General features: G+C 39.9%; 1 protein-coding gene across 1 annotated transcript; it reads right to left on the reverse strand.

The window, feature by feature from the left end:
• Positions 1-805: 805 nt before the first annotated feature.
• Positions 806-7774, reverse strand: sall4 (spalt-like transcription factor 4). The gene is made up of 4 exons (XM_077731425.1): positions 7552-7774; positions 3097-5508; positions 2706-3010; positions 806-2532 (listed from the first exon to the last, which is right to left on the reverse strand). The coding sequence occupies exons 1-4, from the start codon at positions 7616-7618 to the stop codon at positions 2095-2097; spliced, it is 3222 nt and encodes a 1073-aa protein (XP_077587551.1). The 5' UTR covers positions 7619-7774; the 3' UTR covers positions 806-2094.
• Between the last annotated feature and the right edge of the window lie 15546 nt (positions 7775-23320).

Genomic DNA, 23320 nt, shown 5'->3' on the forward strand with positions numbered 1-23320 from the left:
TAAAATGTTTCTTTATTATCTTTTAAAAATCACTCTTTCAACATTCTTTCATTTTGTGAACCGCTTATTCTCGCAAAGGTCGCAGAGGGTGCTGGATCATATTCCAGCTAACTATGGGGAACAGGCGGGGGACACCCTGAATTGGTGGCCAGCCAATCGCAGGGCACAAGGAGGCGGATAACCAATAATAGCTAGGGGAGATTTAATGTGTTTGACCAACTCAACCTGCATGTTTTTTTGAATGTGGGAGGAAATTGGAGGATCCATAGAAAACCCACACAAACCCAGAGAGAACATGCAAACTCCACACAGGGAGGACTAACTAAGGATTGAACCCTTGACCCCACAGCTGTGAGTCAGATGCGCTAACCACTCGTACCCGATACTCAGCAGATGTACAAATTACAAAAGTCAAAAAAAAGTATTTAGGCATAATGTATATTGCCTACGAAGTATAGGGCCAAATACAATGGTTAAATGCAGTTCTAAGCAATGGCAGAAGTAACACCTGTATTTAAATAATCAACCAGTGGCAGAACTAATCCGATTTGGGCCCCGGTGCGAGGAATACAACCAAAGCCCCCACAGCAAACCCATGCAGGTGTAAAGTTACTACTAGATGAGTTATCCTCGCATTACCTTACTTGCCACATTGTAACTGACTTAAGATACATGCACCCGCTTTAACTCACTAATAAAATCTAGCGCAGCACAAAACCAAGTCCCCTAGATTCCATATTTATAAAATAAACAGCAATGCATGTATGAAAAAAGTGAATATTTTATTTTTCAAAACCAGCAAATACAGTTGAAGGAAACTTTGGGGAGCAAAAAAAAGAAAAAAACACAACGTACAATGTAAACAAGCCACACTGGCTCAACATTGAATTGTAGAGACATCATCGAAAGCATTTTTGACATGGTTTCCTGACAAAAGGCACAACTTGGCAAATGCATAATAGATAAGGAATGTACAGCAGGGGCCTTCAAAGGAACTCTGGGGATTGTGACATGTGTAAAGTGTCCCGTTATACATTCATTGAAGTCCAACACAGCAGATTGAGAGTGGAAAATAAAACATTTGGGCGTGCGAATGTATGGGGGCGGGGCTACAGCGGCAACAGTAAGGGAAGGATGGAGCTCTAAAATCTAAATGAGGTAGAGTTTACCCCCATAATCCAAGCCTTGTCTATTATAAATAAATTAAGAATGCTACAAATTGAAGACTCTGTGATATCTGAGCAGTGGGATACCCTCTGAGACACAATTGTAAGTTTGTCCTTTGTCCCAGAGAGGCCATAAGGCAAGGAGACTGAGATGCAACGACATATGTAACCATAGAAACCTTAAATAAAGTGCAGGCTGGACAATATTTTGCATTTGGAGCTCAGCCAACAAAATATGACACTGCTTTCCAAGTGAAACATTAAACAGCAGACAGAGTTCTGGGTGTGATAAAGATTGATACACAACCAATGCTACATGGTACAAATAATTCCACCAGAGCCTTTAAAATAACCCTCTGGTGCACTGAAAGACAACAGTGACACACATACAATTCAAGTTAGGCACTTGTCAAGTAGAACCATTAATCCTTTTCAATACTTAGATCTTCAAAAATTCAAATGTATGCAACAGGCAGGACACTTCAAATATACTACTACACTACAAAAACATACAATGTCAAAATTGATGGCACACAATCAAAGGGAAAGTAGTCATTTTTAGAACAGTACGGTTTACTACACCAACATTCTGAGCGCTGAGACGCGGACCTTAAAAGTCAACTCATTAAAGTCCAAATCCTTCAAAAAGTATAAAAAAGGAGACTGTTGGAATTAAAGCTGCGTTTCAAGTAAAGTTATACATTCAAACTTTTGGATAGACAGCATGACAAGTGTTACAGGAAGAAAAGAAAAAAATACCCGTATATATATTTATATAAAATAAAATACAACTACAGTAGTCAACTAAGAAGCAACACTATAGGATCAATTGAATGAGTGAAGGGAAAATACCCACATTTCATGATTGTACCTTTTTTTGCAAGAAGACATTCAGGATTTAGTGTTCAGGTGATGGCCCATTCATTGATTAATTGACCGCAATTTTCCCCTCCTCCATGAAATGTGGAAACTGGGATTTGGGCACACTGTCAGAGGTGTTTTTTTCAATTTCCACCATGGACGCTGGCAGGCCAGAGTGGGACGCGTCCATCTTCATGAGGCCGCCGGTGGATCCAATCAACGGGGCGCCGCCAGCAGGGCTCCCGGGGAGGGGGATGCCTCCCCCTTGGATGACAGAGATCTCATTCGTCTTCATGGTCAGACCGCCGCTATAGGCGGTGGGGTACTGGTTCCACATGGATGGGTCAAAGTTCATGGGCGGAGCAGCGAGTTCTTTGGGGGCTTGCATCATTTCTGGTAACATCTTTGGCTCAGAGTTCATTGCCATAAGAGCCATGGGATTATCCAGGGATAGACGCTGACCACGTCTCGAGGAGTTGTTCCACATATGAGTACCAATATGTACCTAAAGGGGGTGCGGAAGAAAAAAAAAGGTCTTCAGAGAAAATGTACTGAAAGCATATCTTTGACAATATTTTTCCTTATTTTAACAGAGTTGGTATATGCTTGTCAAGTGGAAAGACATGTTTTTAAGTTTGGAAGTTGGCAGGATTCACATTTAGAGTACGCCAAACATACCTTTAGATTTCCCTTGGTGGTAAATGCCCTGCCGCAGATGTTACAGGCAAAAGGCTTCTCGCCTGTGTGAGTGCGCTCGTGAATCTGCAAGGCGCTGGCAGACGAGAAATTCTTCCCGCAGACGTTACAAACGTGCTGTTTGGAAGACCGACGCGGTGCCGTGGGGACTTGCAAATGTATGGGTCCCCCTGCGGACATTTGAGAGGTGAACAAACTGTGGTTGCCCAACGGGTTCTCTTGAGGAATCTTCATCTCCAGACCAGCCAGACCAGAAGGAATTCTCATGAAAGGCATGTTACTTGCAGCTGTTGATGTAAATACGAAAAAACAAATTCAGATCCAATCTAAATCAAAACAATTACAACACCTTTTAGATGATGGGCTCACTCACCGTATTCTACAGTTGTGAATGGAAGGCAAGGCTCTTCTTTGATGGCTTTTGGAGTAAAGCTGCTTGAAGCAGTGAGGTCAAGGGCCCCGCTCGATTCTATTCCATCTTGACTCACCTCATCACGGTCTGTTTTGGTCCCAATCAGAGGAAACTCTTCCAGGCCACATTCGGGAGACTTGAGACTACTTGTATTGTTCACAGGAGAGGTGGAATGAAATGACATGGCAGAATCCGAAGCACCCGGACTGCAGCCGTTCTGATAATCCGGCTCTCTGGAGGCAGGCGGCGATTCTTTGGGTATCCCCTCATTCTCTGACGGAGTGCTACTCTGTCGCAGTGCAAGAGCAGAGGTGAGATTCTTCAAGACATCGAGGCTGGAAAACATTGAGGGCCCAGCATGCTCCTGTTCGTCTGTAGGGGTCGGAAGATCGCAGGAGCTCTCGGTGGGCTTCTGACAGTTCACGTCGAGTTCTCGATCTTCTACGTTTGCTTCGAAATGATTGAGTTCAACAGACTTCTCGGCTGGTGGCGAGGACTCCAATGGATCGCCCGCTTCAAAGTGACTTTCAGCCACCGGGGTGTTAGGGATTTGCCCGCCCATGTGCATGCGAATGTGCTGCTGCAGAACCACGGCGTTGGTAAATTTCTTTTGACAGATGGGACAAGAGTGCTGCATTTTAAGAGGGGTGTTGGCCCTGTGCACCCCGTAATGTGCCTTCAGATTGCCCTTGGTGGAAAAAGCGCGGCCACAGATCTTACATTTGTACGGCCTTTCCCCGGTGTGCGTACGGTAATGCATCTTCAACGAGCTCTGGCAGCTGAGAATCCTGTGGCAGATGACGCACTCGTTGGGATCGTTTGTCTTTTTTTCCAAGCCGTCCACCATCTGCTGAAGCTTTGCAGTTCCAGAGCTTTGCTCTCCAGACATGCCATTACCGTTCACGTGATGCAGGGTTCCCAGGGGCTCCTTCGTGTCCTTCTGAGTCGCATCCACGGCCGCCTCTTGGCCAAATACGTTGGAAGAAACAGAAGGAGAGCTATCGCTGGTTGATGGCGAGGGTCTTTGGGCAAACGGCTCGCCGCCAAAGCCTTCAAATGATTTGAATCCCGAGAGTGACGAAGAATGGAACCCTGGGGTGGGATGATTAAGTATTGACTTAATTTCATTGGCTTCTTCCATGGGCACGGACATGCCAAAGGGTATGCCGGTGCTGGTGGGAATATTGTCAAGGTGTTCAGGCACAGGATGAGGGTTCATGGTGATGTTGGGGTACTTTTCTTTGTGCCTTTGGAAATGCACTTTGAGGTTTCCTTTAGTGGTAAAGCGGTTTCCGCAGATGTTGCATTTGAAGGGCCTCTCGCCAGTGTGCGAACGCAGGTGAATCTGGAGTGCGCTGTCATTGCCGAAGGTCTTGCCACAGTATTTACACTTGTGCTTATATAACGAGTCCCCATTTTTTGACTCTACTGGCAGATTGAGCAACTTTCCCTTTGCTTTTTTCGATTCAATCCCCGCCTGGATACCGCTGAAGGTGCCCGGGAACCCTACAATGCCCGCCGACTCTGGTAGTAGTGTCGGCAAACGGCTGCCGAGATCCGGAATGCCCTTCAAAACATCCATTTTAGAGCTCATTGCACTCAGTCCCGTAGGCACAGTGTTTTGGATTCCAGAGGGCAAAGATGGTTTACCTGGCTTCACTGCCTCCATTGACATGTTCTGGCTACCAGACCTTTTCCCAATCAAGGCTGCTGCAGCAGATAGCTGCTGGGAGAGATGGGCACCAAGGGCTTTCAGGGGGTCCATTGATGCCCCCATTGATGATCGCAGACTCTGTGGGGTCATCATGGCCACTTGGATTCTTATCTGTTCTGTAATCTGGATTTGCTGGAGCTGCTGTTGCTGGAGGCACACCAACTGTTCCAATATCATGGGAATGACCTGGAGGGCCTCCGACGACGACAGAGTTGTCGCATTTGAAGAATTCTGGGAGATGGAAATTCGAGCGTCAGTAGTCATCGTCTCAAAAGTGTTTGGATCCTGCGCCTCAGGGGAATGTCGAAAGTGTGCCTCCGGACTGGCAGGGACATCTTCTTGGATGTTGGATTCATCCTCAGTTCTTTCCATATGATCAGCAATGGCAGCCGATAGGGAATGGATACTTGACTGGCTATCATCGTGGTCACTAGTTCCGCCTTCAGGAGAACCCTGCGAGTATTCCTCTGGTACCTCATTGCAGTCACCCTCTTTCATGATGAGCACTCTCTGGCTTTTGGCACAGGTACTTTCATGCTCAAGAAATTCTGCTTCATCGAAGAATTCAGCACAGCACTTGTTGCAGATCCGGGTTCGGTCCATTCGGAACCTTTTTACTTCTGCATTTGTCTCCTGCTCCGGATCACCTCGAAGAATGCCTTGGTGAAAGAAAATGGCAGAAGATTGATTTGAAATTAGTTTTGAGACATATGACAGTGCCATCAAAAATTGTGTGTTGATTTTATTTCTCCCAAATGGGTCCCTGTAATCTATTGATTCATGTCGCAAATATAATCCTGATAAATCGGAAAGTGGGCAGCCCGGCGGATGAGTGATTAGCGCATCGGCCTCACAGTGGGGGGGCCTGGGTTTAAATCCAGGTTGGTCCACCTGTGTGGAGTTTGCATGTTCTCCCAGGGCCTGCATGGGTTTTCTCGGGGTAATGCGGTTTCCTCCCACATTCCAAGGACATGCATGGTAGGCTTATTGGACACTCTAAATTGCCCCTTTGTACGAGTCTGGGCGTGAGTGGTTGTTTGCGGTTGGCTGGCCACCGATTCAGGGTGTCCCCCACAATTGGCCCGAAGTCAGCTGGGATTGGCTCCAGCACCCCCCGGGACTCTAGTGAGGATAAAGCGATTGAAAAAAAATGAGGTTGAGGCGAATTGGAAAGTGCCAAGCAAGCTTTATTGTAACAATTCAAAAAAACAACAAAAACAACAATAGCAATGATACTGATAGAACACAAAAACTAGCAAGAGACCTTAGGCAACTTAGAAATAACCTTTTGTCCCTAAAACCAGCAGGGGGCAACCAACTACCTTCATCATGTACCAGAACAAAGCACATTAACATAAGGAAGCATTGCTCTTTAAAAAAAATCATCCTAAATTTACACCTTTAACTTATCTATATATGTACACATTTAAAAACATGATTGTCGAGGCTGAAAAAAAGTTTCTGCAATTGCCTAACCAAGTAAAAAAAAAAAAGAAATCTAGACCCGGATTTGCCATAAGGACTAAACTAATACATACACCCACCCACCCATTCATTCATTCATCTATCCATTCATTCTAGTAGTACAATCTATTTTGTCTTGGCTTGTGGGTCTACTGCAGCCCATCCCGGGTAACATCAGTCAAGAGTCGGAATGTGCATTTTTAACTTTTAACTCTCCATTTCCCAACAACTGGGCGTACTGTTAAATGCTAATGCTTTTGAGTTTGGAGAGAAAGAGGTCAGACCACCTGTTTGCATTCGCCTAAAGAAACTGCTAGACTTGATAATTGCGCAGCAGGAGGTACTGGAACAGTGTCACACAACACACTACATTACAATACTTATCTGAAGGGGAAGACTACACTAAACAAAGTGAAATACTATATTAATGACTACAATCGGAAGACCACCACTCAGTCCTTCACTCAGCGATTGTATTTCTTGGTTATTTTTGATTGACTAAATGTGGACTTCGACTGAACCCAATAAAGTCATTTCAAGTTTTTCATTCGGGGGGGAAAGGGTGAGCGCTCTACTATTAAAAGGTAGGGGGAGGGCGAGCGCCCCCCACCCAACAGGCTCCACTAAAAGGGCCACTGCTCCATCCCCCACCTTCACGTACGTACCAAAGGAAACAGTCATGCATTAAACTGGGGGATTTATTGCCTTTGGGTCAGCTTACTCACAGTTCTATTTGCCTTTATACAGGTTTTTTTTTTGTTATTGCTGAGAAGTCGATCTCTGAAAAGTTACAATATTTGAGCGGGAGCTCAATATTTATAGATTTTTTTTAAATTAAATGAGTATGATCACATACATCAAGTTAAAAGGCAACTTCAGATTCACCAGCGCAGATTCGACACGGTGAGACGTCCATAGTATTAACCTAACAAACTTTCATTGATCAAATAATTCTACGCTACCATATTACAGAAGAACCGGCTTTTAAAGTGAAATCTCACGCCCGCTCAACTTTTACCACCACACCCACTCCCATTCAAATAAATATATCAACAGGTATTTTTGAATGGAATAAGTCGAAGCAGCATCAAAACCATTTGGGTCGAAAGTTGCATCATATTTGGACCCACTCCTGAGTCGAGTTTCGTTCTGGGTCCTAAACTCCTGACCAGGATCGTCACGCGGGTCAAAGTGCGCGAGCGGAACCATTAAAACAATTATTTGGAAGTCGAACTCACCATTTTGTGCGGACACGGGTTCGTCCGAGTTGATGTGCTGCGGTTTGGCTTGCTTGCGCCTCGACATGCTGCAACCATCTGGGCCAAAAAGAGTTCCGCACAATTATCCTCCTCTTCTTCTACAAATTCTTTTGGGCTTAAAAAAAATAGTCCCCCCACCACCGCTCTCCTGCTCCTCAAGTAGAAATGCGCATGTCAACGTAATTATTATTATCAATAATGCATTGCGAGTTATCGCCGGGCTGCGACAGCTGATTGGCTCCAGTCCAAGTGCTCGCACATTATTCAAATGAGGAAGCCCACTACCTCATCGATGAAGGGGGCGGGGAGATGGCTGCTAGTGGCCGGCCGCGAGGCCCCGCGGCACGGAGGCCGGCCCAACAACGCCCCGCTCATTCGCCAGATCCCGCCTGGGTCGTGGGAAATAATAACAGTACAGTATACACAACACTCTGAAAATTATTTTTCATACACACGAGGAATCCAGCCTATCATATGAGCACATGCTCATGACCTTTAACCCCTTGAGGAGCAAGTGATTATTTTTGGTCATTTAAAAATGGTCTTATAAGACCTTAAACATACATGTCTATATTTGGTCATTGAAAATAAAATGTATATATGACCATTTATCAATATTATACTGTATTATTGATCATCATGGTAATTTTATTATATTTTTATAGGATTATAAACATATTTAGACATTTATGTGGGGTTTAGAAATCCATAACTAATCAAATCAAAACAAATAAACTCAGTAAAGTTGATTTTACCATTTAACTCCTTGCATGCCATTGACGGCCATAGACGTCCAATTATTTTACACTTAGAAGAGTGGTTGTGAATGCTCATGTTTTGTATTCGTTCATCCATTTCTCAAAGTCGAAATTGATTGGACGTCAACCGCTGTCAAAGGCAGCCAATGAGAGCCCTGCAACGGTAAAAAAAAATCAGAATTTATGCATAAAGTAATAGATTTTTTGATATTTTGCCCTGAAAAATATGTATGCACACAATCAGATACATGTACCACTATTGCACAGATAAATTTAGTGGAAAGAAGAAGAATCATGACCGTCTGTATACAATATGATACATTTAAGAAAAAATAAAAGTATGAAATTATATTTTCATTTATTTAAAGATACCAATAAAGGATCCAAGTACAAAGAATCTCAATTCTCTGTCAACTTTTCAACGGATTGGAATTTACAGGGTTAATAATTTACGAAACTAATAAGTATCACCATTGCCGCAGCAAAAATAAACAAATGCCGGATTTACGCTGCTGTGTCTTAATAGCTTTTACCTTGTGAGTGTAGACACAAAAAAAACCTAAAAACCTACTAAAAGATTTTTATTTAAACTTTTATTATTGATGTATTTATTTATTTTTTCTAAAGCTTTCTTTACTATTGTTTCAAACACATCAATCGCTATGCGGAAGTCGTCCTAAATCTTTTCTTTACGCACTTCCAGTCTGTCCATGCACACAGAAAAGAATTTATTTTTGGCATACCAGTGGCATTCCAAGCCGGTCCAAACTCTGCAGCACAGACACTCGAGAGGTCAGCTGAGATCAACATGTCGCGTGGGAACTTTGGGGAATGGCCATTGTTTTATCACCAGACCAAAAAGAGGGAAAGGCCTCCTCCTTTGGAACCCTCAAAGCTCAGTGCTCATACTGTATAGGATGATCATATATCTCCTTCAAAATTGTTTAAATGGGAATGTACACTTAAAAAATATTAACTTCTCAGAAGTTTGTGCTAATCTAATTTTCATGTTTTTGTCAGAAACTTCTTATTTTGAGTTTTTGATCCAATCGGGTTTTGCTGACTTGAATTATCAAAGTTTAAATTACAAAAGTGGCAGCCCAGGGGCCAAAACTGGCCTGCCATATCACAGGGAATATTTCCTATTATTCCTGTTGTTCTGAATTTAAAAGGCACTTTTCAAAATCGGTTTTAGATTCTACAATAAACTGAATATTTAGGACTCTTGAGCCAGTTCTTTTATTCTGTTTTTTTCTTCCAATTATTATATCCAAAATGTTTCCTCTTTCCTTTTTTTCACTGTGTAAATGAACAGATTATTAAAAAAGTGCATTATTTACTCTTTTTCCTTCTTTAATAAAAAAAACTCAAGTTTAAAACATAATATAGATTAAACAGTTGTCCTATTTTCGGATTAAATAATTCTAAATAAGTGTAAGAAAATCCACTACAAGAGAATAGTTGCTATTAAGAGGCTCAAAGAGAATTTTTTTATTAATTTTAACATCCAAAGATGATCTAGCACAATCGGAAAACCTGTCAATTCATTAATCCATTAATTTTGGCAGTTCAATTGGAAGACATAATAAAATCGAAAACTACGATATGGCTGGCGACGAAAAATGATTTTGACACCCCTGGACTTTAAATGTCAGCAGTGCTAATTTGAAATGTTAACTTCTGTCATTTATGGTCATGCTACCTTCATTTTAGTTTTGACATGGCATAGTTTTTCCTTTGTTTTGTCTCAAATATGGACGAGTGCGACTCTCTCTGGGGCAGTTTTGGACAAAACCATTTTATGGTTACGCATTTTTCAGTTCCTTCTTTAAAAATGACCTTAGGCATACAAAAACTTGTGTGTGGGTCTTAAACCTGATGTGTTACGTAACGACCCGGCAGACAAAGAGTAGTCCAAACACATGGAAGACCAAATGCTCTTTGAGGGTCTCGGCTGAAGGTGAAAAAGAAGGGAGTGCTGTCTAGACGCTTTATGACCCCAATAAGAAAGTATGCTTGAATACGCTGTTTTGTTTCTTCATCTGCGACTTTGTGCACTCATACAACCGTGACCCCCCTGCCATCTATAGGAAATACTTAATAGTAACTGGAACAAAAATACTAGAGTGAAATATTACCCTTGTAAAATGCAAATCAATTACTTTTATCCAGCAAGTCATTTTTATAAATTGGAGGTGCATTGAAAATATACTGTATAATACAAAATATTGTCAAAAGTTTTTAATCTTTTTTTAAATTTCTTCATTTTTTGATGGGCAAAAAACAGTTTGCATACGATATTCGGGGAATATGCTTATTAAATGCTAAATTGACTGACTAAACAGGAAGGCTGACATAGTGGTAGGGCGGGCAAGACAACAGGACTGGATGAAACCCGAGGAAATTTTGAAGAAACAAAAAATTGTGACAAAAATCCAGACAAAGTGAGTTTCTTCCTTTAAGCCAGAGATTCGGCACGCTGTGTTTTTAACACAGTTTTAAATTGGTTTATAGTCTCTCTAAATCAGGAGTCTGGAACCTTTTTTGACAAACAGAGCCATAAACAATTCATATTTTCAAACATTATTCCCTGAGAGCCATACTCAGAATTTAAAAGTAAAAATACATGAAAATGTGAGCATTTATTATTCATTTCACCACTTCGAAAGTAATAAAAAAGTCTGAATTCTTTTGAGAACATTATTTCACTGTTGCTAATCAATGAGTATCAATGAGATAATGCATCCAGATGAGTCTAATGAAGAAAAAATATGATTTAAAAAGGCGGAGAGCCATATACACCCATCAAAAGAGCCACATATGGCTCTAGAGCCATTGGTTCCCTACCCCCGCTCTAAATGATCACAAATGAGAACACTTAATTTTCCATTGTGGCCTCTTACAATGAATGAGTCAGATTGTTACAGCAAATTCACTTCATTTCAGCGGAATCCAAAAAATAAACAGGCATGACCTCATAGCTGAGTCACACACGGCATGTGAAAGTTGGCAAAGTACATAAATAAGTACAAGTAAATTTGCCCCTAATGTAAATGCGGCTAAACGGGTAAAGAACCAGTACATAGACTAAATCTAAAAGGCACAAGCCAGTAGATTCCAGGTCACACTACTGGCTAATGTTCCCATATATGATTTCTGAAAACAGTTTTGGAGTCCTGTGTATTCATTCATTCAACGCACAAGTTGACTTTTTCACCAAAAGTTGCTCATAAAGCGAGTGGTGCGAAAATGACAGGTAGTTTTTGTAGAGTTAGTGTGGCCCATTGGGAGCCCCAGAGGGGCATTTTGACCAATCAGAAGAAGTTGTTTAAATTCTTAAACCTAAACTCTACCTGATAGAGGGCTATAATTAAAACTCCCAATGTAAAGCTCAGACATGGGGGGTGAAAAATGTCATCTGTAGGACACAGAGGATTACTGTTAACAGTGTTTGGAGAATGAATACACAGCACTTGTGACTCTTAGCAGTCAAATTCTATGACTATAAATTTTATTTTTCACTAACACAAGTTTAAATTGAAAGAAATACAAGGTTTCTTTGCTTCAGCTACAAGTCTTTTTTTAATGATTTTTGGGGGGGACAATTGCAATTTGCTCTGGCTACAACAACAATATGACTCTTTTTCATTCATTCATTTTCAACGACGCTTATCCAATCGGGGTCGCAGGGCGCTGAAGCCAATCACAGACGACATCCTTAATGGGTTGTCAGTTACAATCGCACTGCGTGAAGTCAGGCAGATGAACCACTACACCATCAGTGAATAAGTACAACATGTTTTTCACCAAATGTACCTCCATGCCATATTATTGTCTGCTCATTGGGTGCAAAAAGACAGTGTTTCTGCCTACAGTGACACCTGTCTGCACGCGTCCACCAAATGACCAACATTGGGTCTGACATTCCTCCGTGTTGAGTGCAAGAATGTGCAAGAGTAGCTCTGAAAATACCATAAATAGTACCTTGAGTGGTTCATTATTTTTATTGCGTTAAGAGTAAGTGCTTAATCTTGTTCCTTCAGGTTAAAATGTGAAATAAATGAAGTATCAAAAATGTTATGATGGCTAGTTTGACCTTGTGGTGGAATTGTTCTATTTTTCAGAAGAGAATGAAAGTTTTAAAATGCGAATCAAATCAAACTGAAATATATTTGTCACTTAAGCAAATAAGCATTTCCACGATCAAGGACTTGAAAATATTTGCAATATTTGATTTGTTTCTTCTATTTCAATTCATAATGTATTCTTCTAACCTTTAGTAATTCATCTTCTAAAATATTTGCTCAATAGTTAAGCCCAAATCTAATAAACCAATTTACAACTGCATTTAACATTATTTCATTTGCTTAAATTATTTAAATGACTTTAATCTGTTCCTGCACAAAAGCGTTACAAAGCAATCATTTTACTCAAATGTCAATTCATCCCTGCCAGTCAAAATGAATTGGATATCTCGCACCATCTGACACATTTCAGCATTTACCGCCAGTCTTCCTAGTTTAAGTAAATTGGACATGTATCACTAAGGACATGCAAAAAGTTAAATTATAAAGTAAACTAAAACAATGACTCAAATTCACTCGGTAAAAGCGAACCGATTTGACAGATCCCCCCCCCCCCCCCCCCTCTCTTTTCTTGCCCACAATCCACTTCTCTTAATCGAATGTGGCCCTTGAGCACAACCCCTCCCCCTGCTTTGAGCAAAATTCTTCGTCCACCCTTAGATTTGTTATTTTAGCAGTGCTGTAATAGAATGTCACTCAGTCATGCAGACCTCCGCCCGAGCAGGACTGTTAACAAGTGTTTGTTTGTCCATCTGGTTGCTGAAAATAAATTCCTGTATATCCAGTTTCTTACCAAAATATAATAGTGAACAATCCACTAGGACTTCCCCTCAATAATTTCCACAAAATACCAAAAAAAAAAAAGAAAAAAAAATAACCAACAAATAGTGAAAACTTGGTTGACGACATGAAGCAAACAGAAAAAAAATCCTTGGACATGTTTTTTTCATCACTAAAAGAAGTTGTGTGCTTTATGACATTAGAGAAAAATAACAATTGGCATCAAAGTTGCTTCAAGGCCAAGAAACAACCTCGACAAGGTCATATGTTGGAAAATAGTTCATTCACATTGGCCATGATGAGTGGACAATGTCAGTCACATGGTTGTGAAGATAACATGTTTTTTTTTTCTCCAAGAGAGTAAAAGATGAAAGGAGGTGCTGCACTTTCACATTGCTGTGAGAAGTAAGGCGAGAATTTAGGGGGAAAGTCTTGCATGTCCATTTTTATTTGTAAAACACTTGCTTAACCTGTTTTGTGCGTGTGCGTGTGTGTGTGTGTGTGTGTGTGTGTGTGTGTGTGTGTGTGTGTGTGTGTGTGTGAGAGAGTGTGTGTGTGTGTGTGTGTGTGTGAGAGTGTGTGTGTGTGTGTGTGTGTGTGTGTGTGTGTGTGTGTGTGTGTGTGTGTGTGTGTGTGTGTGTGTGTGTGTGTGTGTGTGTGTGTGTGTGTGTGTGTGTGTGTGTGTGTGTGTGTGTGATAAATATTCAAATGGTGATACTTGAGAAACAATCCAACAACTTTCCAGCTATTATGTTCATTCATTTTTTTGAGAATGGCTATACTTATATTGCTTTTAATTAGCATAGGCAAGCTGTGATTGGTTCAGATTGAGCAAATTTAAGTGGCTCATAACCACATGAAGGATGACACATGAAGAAAATTTGTCAGTTTTTCAGCATTTAAAAAGTATGAGTAAGAATGACATAACCCTCATTTTGAGTGTCTTGTTGTCTCTTGGTTTGGAATCCCCAAAGTTTTGGACTTGTCTCAGTTTCGGACTGGTCGGACTTGTCAAGACCAGCACTTCAACTTCATTGTAATGTGATTTTGAAAGAAAAATACTTGTTAAAAAGTAGATATACATTGTTTTATGTGTTATTAATATTCCACTACACGTGCAAATGATTAGAATTCAACAATTAAAAAAATATTTCTATGTTCTTGGTTTTTCTCTTTCAAAAATTTAGGTCTTGCGCTGTTTTTTGAGTCGTGGTACTGAACTAAATACTCTCTAAAATTTTGCCTTCAATAGTTAATTACAGTGGTTCTTCATGTGGCTTTGTAGTTTGTTGTTTGCTTTCTTTACATCGAGAATTGAACATCACAGACTATTTTCCAGCAAACAGCAAAATAGTACGAATGCTAGAGCGATCGATTTGTGTACTCCTTTTTTTATGTTGAACAAATGCTCTGCTTTTTCTGATTCCATCCTTTTGTTAATTCATGGGAATGCAGCGAGAGGGCACCGGGGATGCGCAAGGAGCAATTGGATGTTTGTGCTCATCCTCATTGAAAACACTCCTACGTTTCAAATATAAATGCCACAGGCGGACAATCAATGCCCTGGAGGCGGCCAATTGAATAGCTAAAGTTGAGTAGTATTCTATATACCGTATTTTCACGACTATAAGGCGCACTTAAAAGTCTTAAATTTTCTCCAAAATAGACAGTGTGCCTTATAATCCAGTGCGCCTTATATATGAAAAAAAAACAAAAACCAAAAACCACCACTGTCGGATATTAAAAAAACACAAACGCCTGAACTGAAACAATACTGTTAAATATGCAGAAGCCATCTTAGTTTACAAAATCTTCCATCATATAGCTCCTCCCTCACTGCAAGATTTTATACAAAAAAATCCAAAACATCAACAATGGCTGGCTCTAGAGGTGACTGTGTAGTGAGTGCTTCATACCTAGAAGTCAATAGCAATTACCGTATTTTCACGGCTATAAGGCGCACTTAAAAGTCTTAAATTTTCTCCAAAATAGACAGTGCGCCTTATACATGGAAAAAATGTCATTCATTGAGGGTGCGCCTAATAATGCGGTGCGCCTTATAGTCGTGAAAATACGGTACAGTACAAAAATCCACCACGACGATATAAAACAAAAAACAGTAGGACATATCTTCAGCATGTATGATAAAGAATACAAAAAACAATATATGCAAATATTTCCTATGGCACTTTTCATAGCACTGATTCCATCAAACAAGCACCAGACTCGTTACTGGGAGAGGAGATTTCCCCTTTTCCTGGCTAGTGTCTTTCACTGTTGCGTCTGTTACGCATGCGTTTTGGAAAAAGCACTTTTTATTGCCTTGTTTAATGCAGAGCAAAATATATTACTGGACTTTTCACCTCTGGATTCAGTTCTTTCTCTAGCTTACTTCTAATGTAATGACTTACTGACTTATTCCGGTGACGCATTACGTGACTCCAGTTTGGCTCATTTGTTGATGGAACGCCAACTGCTGTTTGGAAAGGATGGGAAATGAAACAATAAACGAGCCTTCCCCATCTTTTAGTAAAATACGGGGACCAAATTACAAATGGGAATACAACACGTAGTTTTTGGTTTACGCCACTTTGATGAACCTTGGTTCATCTGTGCGCCAACGATCATGACATAAGGACGATAAAATAAATCGAACAGCGGCCCAATTTGAGAAATCCCGCGCCTTAAACATTCCTAACACATTAAACAGGAAGTATGAACGTATGTCTTTGAGCCAGATCTGAGTTCTTAGAGATAACAAGACGACTGCTTATTTGTCTCACACCATTAACAGAAAGCCTTGGAGGAGGCCAAAGGGGGTTGGGTTGAAATAGATGTATGTAAGGGGGGGGGGGGGGGGCATTCCAAAATCGGGTGAGCTAAAAACTACATTACCTTGACAGGTTTTGCAAAATATACATTTATAGTTTTCCAAATATTTGACTCGCCTACATTATGGTTACGAACAAACGATGGATTTCATTGAAGGTGGGTCAGGGGCTAGTGCTTACATTTATGGGTTGTGCCTTCAGCTGAAAAAGTTTGTGTCGCTGATGGTGTTTTTTGCGGGCGGGTGAGGGGCGGGTGAGACATCAGTGGGCCACACATGGCTGTAATTTAATGGAGAATTGCCTAGTGGTTCCTGTGCAGAGGTAAACACACCAATAGTCAGGCTTTTGTTATTGCAGGACTATGACAACTGCCTGCATCAATAAACAATAGAGTGTTGTGCTGTGGGGCAGTGGCACAAAGAGTCACTGTATGAAGAGAAGTCACCTGTGTCCACCTCTCGCTTTCACTTATGGTCACACTCGCATTCTACATTGTTTTCAAAATTCAACAAGCGCTGCCATTAATGAGTACAAATCCAGCAGTTTGCGTGACCCTTCAGTACAGAATTTCCACAAAAACATTTCTAAAAAAACAACAAAAACTCCATGCACAGAAATATTGTCCCGATTGGTGGTTTAGAGTTGACCATGATTTCATGACACCTTGAGTTAATGGATTTGTTGGAACAAACATGAACACTACACAAATCACCAGTAAGAAAGAACTATAATGATCCAGCATTTACTGTGACTGTTACATAATAACTTTTTGAATGCAGGAGCCATAATGTTTTAAATTGAGAGGGAAATTAAGGTTGTTGATTGGATTGATTATTCATTCATCCATTTGTTATTCGCTTCCTACTGTTCTGGGTACGGCAATCAAAGTTGCCATGTTTACAATTCATGTTGGCAAAGCCCAAAAGGGGGTATTTGGGTGGATACATTGCATGTGTTACTTAATTGAAAAGCTGCACTGTCTTTAAAGTTCGTTCAGCCATATGTTCAAGCTTTTGATTAAAAAAATGGAAATTTAAAAACTTATTTCCTACTTCTGAAATGTTGAATTCATTTAAAAAAACACAATATCCCATTTGGGTTTGGGTTAAAAAGTTGTACGCTTTGACAATAAATGACTACTGCGCAGCCCCTGCAACACAAACACACAAAAAGAGACACTCGTATGTACCAGGCTTGAAACAGATTAATTTTGATGGTGAAATGATGTTTTATATTAGCAATGAATAGGGGACTGCTTGATTCGGAAGCCAGGCTCCTTAAGATTGTTACACCAGCAGAATATGGCCCTAAATTAATATGTAAAATGAAATGCAAAACTGCTTCTTGAGCATAATCAAAGTATGCAAGCTCCACACTGGATGGCCGAAGCTGGGATTCAAACCCAACCCTGCAACACGATGCCTCCCAAAATTTCTGGTCATAGAGAGTGGCATAAAAAGAAGAGTGGTGGTGAAATTGTCAGAATTGGCCCAACAAAACAATGAGACCGAAAGAAGTGGGCAGTCCCCATCAAGCTGTGAGTCAACAGGGGGGCAATCCCTCCATCCACAGATGCAATCTGCTGCTGGGTCATAAACATTTACAGGGTGGGAAATGCTGCGGAGACAACGCTGCCCTCTCCTTCTAATTAGCTCACCAGAATGCACAATGGACGCTGTAAGATGCTTTATTTCAAGCCAAGCCTGCAAAACGACCAACTGGATGATGAGCGTATCGTAAGATGGATCCATATGGAATTGGAAGAGCCCACTTCCTGCAGATATAATACAGAAAACAATGATGAAAATGTTGCAAAAAAACGACTGCGTTAATTTTTTTCCAGACAACATCATCATCAATATTTCTCTAATCAAGCCTTAAAAACATTGGCCTTACACTTCCATGTACAGTACTCGTACAGTAATGGGGAAAATCTATAATAGACAAAAGAATTTTAATATATATTTGCATATAAGATACGTGGTAACCAAGACAATTTTTAAATCAGTATAAAGAATGAAAAAAATAGATTTACTGTATTTTTTTTAACAAGGAGGCACACCTGTCTATTAAAACGGTATTCACTAAATCTCACAAAAAAACCCAGATTTCTTGATGTATAAGAATACATTATATTATGGGACTTTTAGACCAAAAAGCAATGCAGTTAGCTCACCAGGCTTTAAAAACCCACATGGAAGCCACAAATAATTAAAATTTAGTGTCCAACTGGGGGGGAAAGCATCTTATAGTATGAAAATAACGGGATGGAATAAGCAAGTAGACATTAAATTAAGATGCAAACCAATATACGCCGATTAATTAATAATTTCAGTGATAATAAAAAAGTGACTAAAATTAGAAGCACAAAAGCATAGTGGCAATGGGGCAAAAGGTCAGGAATAATTTGAAAAAAAAAAAAAATCAAAATGTGGATCTAAATGTTAGGTTGAAAATAAATTTGTGAAAATAATAATGAACCAAAGCGCAAGTCAGACTTTGCGTATTAGAGGATTGAGCCAAGTGTTTCCAATGTTAGCGAGAGTGCGTCGGGGGTTGAACCTGCCTGTCACACAAAAGCCACACAAAGCAACATAAAGCCCTTCATGTGCTTGAAAAAAGAAGAGAGACACCTGGTGGGTTTTCAGCCTCTTCAATGCTTTACAGCAGCCACCATTGAGAGCCCCCTGAAAGCAAGTCTTAATCCCTACTGCTGTAGCTCGCTCGGATCATTCAAGAGCCGCTTCACTTGATTTCAAATGAAAGAAATATCCTCAAAATGTTGCGCATCACTTTTTTGGGCCAACATCGGTGACTGGAAGAATTTTTGCCTCTTTTTCCACTCAAGTTCAAAGAGTTGATGTCAGCGTGAGTGGCACAGCCACACAGAGGAAGTAAGTGTACTGGGGTCGTCATAGCAACCGCAGAAACGCTTCAAAACGGAACAATAGTTAGGATGGAGGGGCGGGGGCGAGTCAAAAACATGCACATCTGCTGTGCCCCCAGAAGCCCTTTACGCCGGTATTATAGGGATGTTCTGCCAATTACTTTTCCTGTCCTTTTAAGGAACTGACAGGTTGGGAAGAAGGGAAGGAAATCACAAATCCTCAAAACATCTGTCTGGCCAGGAAGTTGGTGAATCTCCTCAAAAAATGTGAACACATTCTAATTCATGGCCATGTTTTTCGGGAGGTGAACAACACGTCCTTTCTTAAAATACATACTCAGTCACTCAATTTTAAAGGCATTTGAAGGGGGAAGATGACTTCCTGAATAACTGGTTACTCAAAACTAGAAGGAAAATGTCAAATACTGAGATTAATCTAAACTGTATAAGGAGAGAAAAGCATACAGTTTGGATACCTAGGCTGCTTGCATACAGTGGTCCTGTTTTAGTAGATTATCGTTGAATGAAATGAAAATTTTTCTTCATTTAGACAACATTTTACACCGTGACCCATTGTTAAAAGTGACATTGAACTGGTCACCGCAGGTAGGCATAGACATCCAAAGACAAATTCAAACTTTTCATTCATTTTATAACGTAAGAATAGAGTAGGGAACAAGATTACCCAGGGAAAATCCATGCCTTAATCTGAAATGCTCATGGGAATGACTGTATTTTCTCCATTTGAGGTTATCTCATTCATATCACTACAGAGGACTTTGCACATAAGAAAACAAATACATTAAATTCTCCCCCTCTATTCCCATTTATTTCCAAAATCATGACAACATCTACCAAGGTTGAAAAATATTTTCAAGAAAATCATAACACATAGAAAATGTGTCATCAACTACAGGACATCTCCCTGAAATATCTCCAAAGTACACTAATGAGTTATTTGTATTCTGTGACTTCCCAACAGTGGTCAAAAAGCACACAATAGTCACTTTTAAGATAGAGTATAGATATGTAAGGAGGGGCAGGAGAGTGATGAGACCCTCCTCCACGACTGAGTGGCGTCATAAAGAACAAGTTCTTTGTCCTCCCTTTTGTGTCCGAACCTGTGTGACTTGTTTGAATGGCTGATCAATAACCTTCTTTGCTGTCAGCTACGACGACTAAACACTGAGCATTCGTGCACGCGCAGGCAACTGACTTAACAGCTGAGAGGGTGACACCCCCCACCCTCATATCTACGTATATTGATTAAACTAATCTTCCACAAATCATATTACAAACGCTTGGCAGGGGGCCTATAGAGGCCTGTGGAATCAAGCCCATTCCTGGATGTCACCCCCGACTGGTGTTGTGACTTATTTAACCCTTTCATGAATGAGTTATGACTATTAAAAACAAAAAATAGGAAATTAAAATCATTGAAATCATGGCCTGGCATTATCTGTACTAACTGTCTAAGTCATTTAGACTGGGAGGGATGCATAAACATTTGTTCATTTAAAATGCACTTTGTGCAATTCTATATTGACAATGTTCCTCTTACCATAATTTACTTTAACGCCCAAAGAAATGTATGGATTTCTGAACAACTCACTGTGTTGTTAGCATACTGTACTCACATATTGAAACATTTTGATTATATTCATTTACAGATAACAAATCGTATAGAACAGAAAAAGTATTTTCCTAATGTGTTTTAAGATATGGTGTTCCATATTGAGCTTACTCATGGTGATAAAAATAAGATATTACAACATTTAATGGCATGTTTTTTTACGTCACATTTGTAAAAAGAGAAACACTGTGTGAGCTGAGAAGAATGCAAATGTGAATTATAACAACTATATAAATGGTAGGAATATGCTCCAGTTTACCCCCTCCCCAAATAAGGGCATTCAATTTTGAAAATGGTCAGATTCATGATAAAAATATCAATGATAATTCTCAAAACTCCCCCCAAAAACATTCAATCATATGTTGAGTGGATTTCCAACCCAATACAAATATTAAGGTTAAAGAAAAATAACACGCAAAATAATAGTTATGACTTTTAACTACACCAAAACGCAGCAGGAAAAAAATAATTAAAACAATGTGGTTACACAAGTTTGCAAACCATAATAAATGGCAATGTAGCTGTGTAAAAAAAAACAACAACCAAAAATCACACGTGTTGTTAGATTCAGCACTCATTGCTAACATTTACATGTGCTCGATTAACTGTAAATCAATCCTGGGAGTTTAAACGCTCTACGTGGGTTTTCTTCGGGTACTCCGATTTTCTCCCACTTCCGCAAAACATGCAGGGTTGGCTAGTTGGACCCACTAAATTGCCCCTAACTCTGATTGGTTGTCCTTTGACTCCTGGTGCCCTGCGATTGGCTGCCCACCAATTCGGGTTGTTTCCTGCCTGGTGCCTACAGTTAGCTAGGATAGGCTCCAGCACCCCCGTGACCTTTGTGAAGATAAGCATTTTGGAAAATTAAGTAAAATTAATCAAGTTAATTAATTAAGTCAAAGTAATCATATAAAAGGATTTGAAAAAATGCCAAGTTCCATGTGAATACAATAATCTGCGGTGAAATTTATGTTATTAATGATTGTTGTTGAATACCTTTGAATAAGCAGACAAGTGGGGGTGGGCCAGTCCAGAAAAAAAAACTTTAGGGGGCTTCTCCACATAAAATGATATAAATACACCAAATACTCTTTCCTGCAGATTTTTCTCATAAAATAAACCTTTGATAGTTTAGCCATCTGGTCCAACCGCAGAAAAGGTCCCCATAAAGGAAGCCCAAATAAGGTCAAAGGTTACTCTCTCCTGAGGTCAGGGCCCCTGGAAGGTTGTTATAGTGGACTTTACTAAAGCTGTCAGCTCAGTTCCTTTTTGACGAATTAAAGTGCATTCTTCTCGTCTAACAAGTATTTCTTTACAGTGAGCAGATTGCTTAAAAGAGGAGGGCCTTAAGAATAAAAATCCCAATATCCTGTAAAGTGTAAACCATACAATTCTTACTTTAAAAAAAAACCCATAGCATTTACAGAGCTTTGCATATTAAATAGTCTGCTGCATTAAGTATAATGAGCTTTGTTTTACACTGTCTGATATCATGGCACACAAAATCGTTTGTTTGCTGTATAATTTTTAAAAAGGCTGAAACCATCATGTTGAACAATTTGAAAAAAAAAGTTTTGTGGCGGAATATGTCAGTACAAGGTGATATTTCAACATTTTTAAATCTAGAAGCATTTTAACCAGTCAAATTTGACAATTGAACTACTTTTGATATAGTCAGGCATTACTATGCTATTGGTTATAAACACAATTTCATAGGTCTTTGCAATTTGGTTTTGAAATTGTCATATATAGAGTACACAGACATATTTTTTTTTATACTCATAGGTTGGTCTATGCTGGTTCGGTGTGGCATAGCTCTTGTACTCCCAGTATGTAGTATTTAGTCATTCCAGACGCGGTTCTACTTCGGTTGTACGAAAAGGATGAACGGCAATTACAATATTCCACTAAACATTTCCTTACACTCTTTGTCGGGAAGTGGTTAAAATAATGCCTACAAAAGCCGCCAAAGTCTGTAAGATACATTTTCTGCCCAACAGGAACTAAAAAAGTCAGGTGGAAAAAAAGACAACGTGTTTGAAAGCAAATTTCCCGATGTGAACGAACTTTCATCTGCATCCAAAATGGGACAAAATTATTCTAATGGAATTTCCATGTCTAAGTGTAAAATGTTAGGTTTTTAAAAATAATCATAAAGAATTTCTAACGTTGTGAGGCAGAGTTATTCATGATGAAGTAGTTCCACAGACTTAAAGTGAGTCAGGTATTTAGGGTCCATGAATTTTGACATACAGTAAGTGGCTAAACTTGCCATAATGATTAAAGCTTTTTCTCAGGACAAAAGCATGGGCTGTACATGGGTGAGCAGGAAGCCTTTTACTTAACACATACTATATTAAAGGTGCAATGGCAGCCTGTCATTAACCCTGACCCGTCTCTGTGTCTGCTCTAGTGTCCACAGGATGAAAGGCTACTGACCAACTTATCTCATTTAGTGGGCTGCACGCTGGATCAGCACTCAAAACAAGCTTGCTAACAGAATAAAGACGGTGTGAAAAGTTCTCACCGAGCGAAACGAGCTTGAAAATAGAGTTGAAGGAAAATGATGACCATTTGCAATATGATTATCAATAACAATGTCATATATACCACGGTGAATCAGCAATTGTATATCGATAAGATACGGCCATTAAACTAGCTCCTTGAGGCAATCTATAACAACAATATGGTCCAGGATAAAGATTAATTTGATACTCCTGCAATGAATTTAGGGATATGGGGACATTGTTATTGGGTTATTGGGACAATGT

The sequence above is a fragment of the Stigmatopora nigra genome, chromosome 1, assembly GCF_051989575.1.
Source record: "Stigmatopora nigra isolate UIUO_SnigA chromosome 1, RoL_Snig_1.1, whole genome shotgun sequence".
NCBI classification, from domain to species: domain Eukaryota; kingdom Metazoa; phylum Chordata; class Actinopteri; order Syngnathiformes; family Syngnathidae; genus Stigmatopora; species Stigmatopora nigra.